The sequence below is a fragment of the Anarrhichthys ocellatus genome, unplaced genomic scaffold (assembly GCF_004355925.1).
Source record: "Anarrhichthys ocellatus isolate YVR2014 unplaced genomic scaffold, GSC_Weel_1.0 scaffold53, whole genome shotgun sequence".
Lineage (NCBI taxonomy): Eukaryota > Metazoa > Chordata > Actinopteri > Perciformes > Anarhichadidae > Anarrhichthys > Anarrhichthys ocellatus.
Window position 1 is genome coordinate 2,087,867 of NW_022280083.1, and position 7,277 is coordinate 2,095,143.

Consider the following 7,277-nt stretch of genomic DNA (forward strand, 5'->3'; position numbering starts at 1 on the left):
CTTCTTCTTCTTCTTCTTCTTCTTCTTCTTCTTCTTCTTCTTCTCCATGATTAGGGATACCCCTCGAAACCCGGTCCAAAACGGGAACAGGTTCCAAATGAGAAAAAAACCTGGAGTATCGATAAGGTCCCGAGTTACCAGTTCTGCTATCGGTACTTTCTTAGTTCTGGAGTGAGACGTCCTCTCTCTATCTCTTTGTCTCTTTGTCTCTTTGTCTCCTCTCAGTACAGCGAGCGACATGCTGGACATTTCTAAACTTTTCTTATTGCAGATGAAGCAAAAAAAGACACAGCGTGCATCTTCAAGCTTTCTGTACATTTATGAGTGGATCACTCCACACACACACACACACACACACATATATATATGCACACACACTCCTCCAAAAATGGTTGTGTCCAACAAGGGGATTACACGTCCTTTACCTTGCCCCCTTCGCAGGAAAGCAATTTATTTTTCTGTGCAGCTCGAAGAGCAAAGTTATCAGCGAATGTAATCCCAGCAGGCCGGTCGCCAGAAGCCTCCACTAAAGCCTACTCTGCATAAACCAGGGAGGTGGAGATGAATGCACAGCCACACGGTGCAGCGGATAATCCCCCCCCTCTGTCTGTCCTTCTGGGACAGGGGGGGGCACGCGATTACCCCCCCGAACTCTGAGTGATAAAACGTGATGAGATGAGAGATCCGGCAATTAAACGGAGCATGAAGACAGCAGCTTTGAGAGGAGAGGAAATAAATATTTCTTCGGTAAAATCCCCGTTTAAAGGAATGGAATCAGGTTTGGATGTGAATGTTTTTTAGTTTTTCTTCTGATACCTGGTCACTGACAGCAACACGCCTAAATCTCCAACATGGCCGTGACAACAATACGGCTAATATCACACCACAAAGAGAAAGTAGCACACTGTTGCTTTGACTTGTGAACAGATCAGGCTTTGATTCAAACGTTCCCTCTCGTTGGTGAAGCTGAATAAGAAAGCTATGTGTCAGTGAGTCGGCCCACTCTCAAAGGACACGGTTATATGACTATCATAAGCTCTTTTGAACTTGTGCAGTTCTCATGGCTCCTGACTGCCGCATTCACAGCCAAACAAAAATGCAAAATGCAGGTAAAAAGTGGGTGACACAATCAAGTTGGTATTGATTCAATCTGTCACTGCTGTCTTGAGATTTCACAAAGCAAAGACTCTCAGCGCTGTGAAGCCCACACGGAACAAAAGGCAGCTAGTGATGCCAAAAGCTTTTCTGGTTCAGAGAATCAATGGAGACCGGCTCTCCTCACAAAGCTCTTTCTTCTTCTCAGGCGACGTGTGAATGAGAGGTCACGAGACAACGGCGGAGTCGTCGCGGGTAAAAGAGTCGCATCAGAGACGACAGCAGCGCGTGTTCAACGGAGTAAAACGTGGGTCCTCGAAAGAAGGTTGTCTTCTTGTAATGTCACAGAGAGTAAGAGACTTTATGGACACACACTCAGCTTAATACGGGTTAGCATTCATGCTACTAAGTTAGCAAAGAGAGGAGTTAGTAGATATATATATATACGTATGTATGTATGTATATATATATACAAGATTTTGCAAATTAAGTGTATGGTAAATCTGTTTTTAGTAGATGCATTCATATTGTGTCGTAGCAGCAGTCAGATTGGAAGACATTGGTTCTAAATCTTGACGTTGTCACATTGTCCTTGGTTGCTGAAGCTTTAAACCAAACAACCAATCATTGTTTATGATTGACAACAAATAAATGTCATCAGGCTTCTCTCACTTCATCTGGAGCCGTGCGAATCTGTTTCGGGGCCTTAGCAAAGAACCTGACATCTGTTTGGCACACTGGAGACCTTGGTCCACATCAAATCCATCGCTTTCTTTTCACAATAAAATAAATCTATTCCATCACCATGAACTTTGTCTGTCTTTAATTTACATGTTGTTATGCCTAAACTCCAGCGGAGCTTAACTAAAGAGGTGGCAGATCAGAAAACGTTCATGCGTTATATCCAGTTTGATGTTTGTCTGTGAGGAGTTGAAGTTTAATATGTGCATCTGTGGAGGTTCTTCTACTGTCACTGCGAACCGCTCCCTTTAAAATGTCTTCTTTACTGCATGTTGGGGTTCAGGATGAGGTAATGAAGACTTTTAGAGGGAGCCGATAACAGCGTTTCAAGTCCTTCGAGAGACAGAAATCACAGTTATAGTTTATAAGACTCAGCACCTGAACAATATTCATATTTCAAACAGCCTTCGTTTTCAAAGTGAAGCGACTTCATTGTTGGGATGTTTTGGACCTTTTCTACACTGAAGTTTGACTGAAACATCCAGTCAGGAGCTGCACAGTTCATGCAACAAGACAAAAACACAGAAGTGGACGACAGAAACAAAAGAAAAGAATAATATCTCCAGGACAACGGCCTCCCATAATTATTAACAAGCTGACTTTGAATGCACGCACAAGCAGACGCAGTAAAGCCTTCAGTCATGAGACAGAGGCTTTAAACAAAGAGCACACAGAGGCCTCCGGGGACGCACTAGGCTCTGGGTGGTCCTGGTCCTCTGCCAACAACACTATAATCCTCCGTAGTCGTCTCCTGCACCTTGCAAACACCTAGCTCCCTAATGACTGCTCTGTCTCCTCCACCACATTCCTGCAGTCTTCCCCCCCCCATAAACACACATTGGAAGAAGAGTTCGCTCCACCCTGAACACCTCCTGATTACCAGACCCACAGATTGTGACTCACTTTCCACTGCTGCTCAGAAAGTATTTCTGCAGTGTTACACCTGAGGAGGTGAAGGGATGAATGCACCACGGCTGAGGACTGCTGTGCAACATTTGAGAGTGAAATGTATAAATGCAGGGAAGATGTTTTAATGCATGAGAGGGGAATTCTACAATGGATGCCTCCAGCGTGTATGGCAGCATACATGCATGGAGTGGGTTTGTATAGGTAGCAGTGTGTACGGTGCAGAGAGCTGGGCGGATGGAGGCGAGCTGGCTGCTGCTGTGTCCTATCTGAGGCCGGCCGAGGAGCTTGTGCACCGGGAGGCTGTGGGATTCCAATCCTCCTGACGATATTCATTAAGCTGTGAAATTGAGCTGCACAACCGGACTGTAATCACATTGTCTCTCTCTCTCTCTCTTTCTACCCATCACCCCCCCCCTGGGAGTCACAGCAGGTCTCCCCCACTCGCTGCATTAACATGCCCACATGGGTTTAGCTCAGTGAGCCTCTGGGTTTTATTTACTGGCCCGGACTTTGGAGCGCTAGGGGAGACCTCTGAGGTGGATCGGGCGAGTAACGGTCCATGTAGACGGTCTTTGTTGTGCATCCATCCTGCATTAGCACGGTGTGCATTGGGATGGAGCCTCCCTTCTTGTTTTTAATGCAGCGTGAAGACTGCAGAGACTCTTGGTAGGTTATAGAACAACAATGTGTCTTTGTCAGCTGTAGCATTTAAATGATGTCTCTGCCTTCATGGGCTTCTTCTGTGGTTTGGAGTTTAAAATCTTACACAACAAGAAATGTGTGTTTAGAAGTTTTAATTTCATCCCACTAGTGAAGCGCCCATTCAAAACCTGCCACGTCGTAATGGGTTAATAGCTTGGCCTCCGGTGTTTCTGCTTGCAGCTCGTCCAAACAACTTCACACCGGACGCTGCCTGTCTCTGCGACAGTCGATCGGATGAACAGGTTGTCGAGAGAATCGAAAGGACAGACGTTCATACGGAGACTCCTTCCATTTCAGTTAGATGTAGAGTATCAAAGTGGACGGGCTGGTCTCAAAGAGAGGACGGGTCACCCAGGAGACGTAACGTAACTTCCGTACTTAAGTAACACCACTTCTGTAGTTATTTTAGCCCAAACTAAAGCACAGCTAATATGTATTTGCACTTTTGACACTGTAAACCACATGTTTATTCTGTCTATGACTGGTTTAGATTTCATAATGTTTATATATGTCATTCATGTTTTTAATCAATTTCTCCTTTCTCAGATATGAAGTCGCTCTCTTCATCTGAGAGTACAGAGTTCTATCACGAGGCCACGGTTGACTGGGAGCTCGCTTCATGTAGGTGACTGACCGACTGGTAGGAGTTGCCTGCGCATTGACAACAGTGTGATCCCTCAACAGCTTCCCACTGGGACACGCAGCCGGTCGTCGTCTCCAGAGCAGAGTGGGAGGTGTTGCTTCTAGAGATGGAACGATATTGGATTCTATCACGGATCGCAATAATAAACCATCACAAAAAGTTGATTGAGGTGGATTCTCACACCTTCACTAAAAGGGACGTTCACCGTGATGCAATAAAACTAAATGTTGTTTTTTAACAAGTCATTCCATTATGTTTTATTGACATGTTAAGAGTTTAAAAGAATGGCGACATTAGATGTTCATATTGTCCCGGGTCAGAACCAGGTCTGTGAGGTGGTGGGCCGACGTTTTGCTGCTGTGGCACTTTAACATACGTCAAGTCAAACAGATAAGAGGTGGATTTAACAATAAAGCCTTGTTGTTTTTAATGATTTCCTTGCAGAGTCGTTTTTCTGATTTTGTCCTGTGTGTGTGTGAGTGACTGACAGGAGGCAGCTTAATGCTGCAGTAATGACATCAAAACACACTCAGCTTCAGTCGAGTGAAATAACAACAGAAACCTTAAGACAAATTAAGACTCTGGGATCTACAAGTGTTTCATTTTCTATTCCAAAAACAATTTTCAAGTGCTAATTGGTTTTCATAACGTTTGGTTGTGCATTTGTTTTAATTCATCGACCAAAACTGCCTTTTATCATTTGTGCTAAACGGCGACGCTGAGTCTTCCACTGAGGCAGCGGGATGCAGCACAGCTCGTTCATGTGTTTGTTTCTAGTTGTCTTCGCTATGTGATGTTCTGTACATCAGAAGCAGCCACTGCTAAACTACTGACCGTTCAGAACGCTGCTGCAAGGGGTTCAACTACAACTCACATGAGAGATCATACAGCTCTCTGTATCTTTTAGCTTTTAAGGCACAAAATGGCCTTTTATATTTTATATTTTATATTTTTTATCTCACAGACTCCACAGCTTGATTTATTACCTCAGTAAACATTGTAAACATGAGTTTATGGTCTCAATCTCTAGTTTCAAGTCTTCTTCAATACAGCATGATGTTCATTTAGTACATTATGGTCCATTTAGAGTCAAACAGACCATAAAGCAGGGGATGCTTTAGGGCGGGGCTACACGGTGATTGACAGGTCTATACAGCATCTCTACGTCCCTTCTCCTCAGTCACTTCCCTTCACTGGTTGCAAAAAACCAAGATGGCGTCGGCCAAATGCTGAACTCGTGGCTTCAAACACCCTGCCCTTACACATTTGACTTGCTGCCTCAGTGGACATGATTTTTTATGTTTTCTTATTTTTAGATCATAGAAAAACAGCTTTTCTCCCTTCCTCCTTGTGTATAAATGTGTTTTTCAACCTGTGTTTTTAACAAATATTGGAAGAAATGTAAAAAATAAAGACTTATTCTTTACACAGATCTGAAGCAACCTCTATATCCGCTTTAAAAGACAGCAAAACTTTTCCAAACAATTCTGAATTCAGCAAGTATTAAAGAAAATGGACTTCCTGGCGAAGCCACAATACTAGTGACGCACAAATACTGTGACTCCCAGAGAGAGAGAGAGAGAGAGAGAGAGAGAGAGAGCTCTGCTTCATCGCTTGGTAAAATATTCAGTCTGAACGTCCTCTCAAAGTTATCCTGAACGGATCCACCAGAAAAACAAGTCACACAGAGTTTATCTGAACACTGTGACGCTGGCTCGCTGAACTGTAGGTGCACTCGCTGCCCCGCTGCAAACAGCTTGATGTGTGATTTGTTTACTTTCTTTGCACCTTTTTTTGGGGGGGCAAAGTATGGGATTATTTAACAGAAGTAGAGCAAACAAGAATATATGGAGACAGAAGGCGTAGAGATATAAAGAGACAGGACAGGAGATGAAGTATGAGAGGAGGTAGAACAAACTTATCTATCTGGCTTCATGCACATCAGTTTGCTCTCTATTTATAACATAAGAGGCATATACAGCATGATCAGATATGGATTTATATATTAAAATAATGTAGATTATTTGGAATTATTGGCATGAATCCATGTATATAGGTGGAAGAAGTCATACTTGTATAATATCTCAAACATTTTATAAATATATGAAAAGTGATGAAAAGTATTTTCTGCAATCTGTGACTATTAATGATATTATCAAACATATGTTTGTATGTGCAAGTGCCTGAATAGATCATATTACGATGTATTAATCTCCAGATTAAGATGCAACAAATTAAAATCTGAATTAATAAATGTATTTATTTATCTATTTGTTTTATTTTGTCTGTTATTTGAATCTCCCCCTCCTCGATGTTTTGCATCGGTTATTGTTGGTGTTCCTGGTTTTGATGTCTTTCTATGGATGTGCGTGTGTGAGGATTTGTATGTTCTGTAAAATGACAATAAAGAAACACAGCACCCAGAGTGCACGTCGGGCCACCCGACAGGGTTCGGTACTCACTGCGACAGTGCGCGTCGTCGTGCCGGTAGGAACCAGGAGGACAGGAGGCCAGGCACTCGCCGCTATCGGCACTCAGCAGGGGCAGCCGGGAGCCGCAGGACCGGCAGTCCCACCCGCTGGAGCAGGAGGCACAGGATGACTGGCAGGCTGTGGAGGGAGGAGGAGAGAGAGAGAGAGTACCGCTGTCTGTCACTTCAAAAAAAAAAAATGTAATTCATTTCCCTCTTCCTATCTGAGCTGCTTTCATGGTTCCAGGACTGACTGTCAGCTCAGTCCCGCTCATAGAGGAAGCACAGAACCTGGAGGAGCGGTTTAAAGGTGAATCCGGTAAAGGAACATTTGAAGTCTCTAGTTGATCCAGACGGGATGTTCTGAGACGCTGGAGGAAACCTGAGGTATATTTCAACCCAGATGGTGAACACATTTAAAGAAAATATCCTCAAAAAGTGGTTGAATAAAATGCAAATCAACATTTGCTATGCAAATTTTCTCAAAAGAAAAAAATCTTTCCTGGAGCAATGAAGATTCATCTTCTCTGTAACTATGAAACTCAACGTATTCTCATACAACGGTTCATAAGATGTCTTACGGAAAAGTTACGCCTTGTTTTTTGTGCGTTTTCCTACGAAAGTCTAGCGACACGTGACAATTTCCGCTCGTTACATGAATACATTCTACTTAGGCAACAACACTACTTAGTTAGGTTTAGGCAACAACACTACTTA

The 7,277-nt window shown here is 43.3% G+C and overlaps 1 protein-coding gene across 1 annotated transcript in view; it reads right to left on the reverse strand.

The window, feature by feature from the left end:
- fras1 (Fraser extracellular matrix complex subunit 1) overlaps window positions 1–7,277 on the reverse strand; it is a 216,861-nt gene that overhangs the window by 109,147 nt on the left and 100,437 nt on the right. Inside the window, exon 13 of the mRNA XM_031870528.1 lies at window positions 6,553–6,699. Coding sequence (XP_031726388.1) covers window positions 6,553–6,699 — 147 coding nt within the window. The remainder of the gene's footprint in view (window positions 1–6,552; window positions 6,700–7,277) is intronic.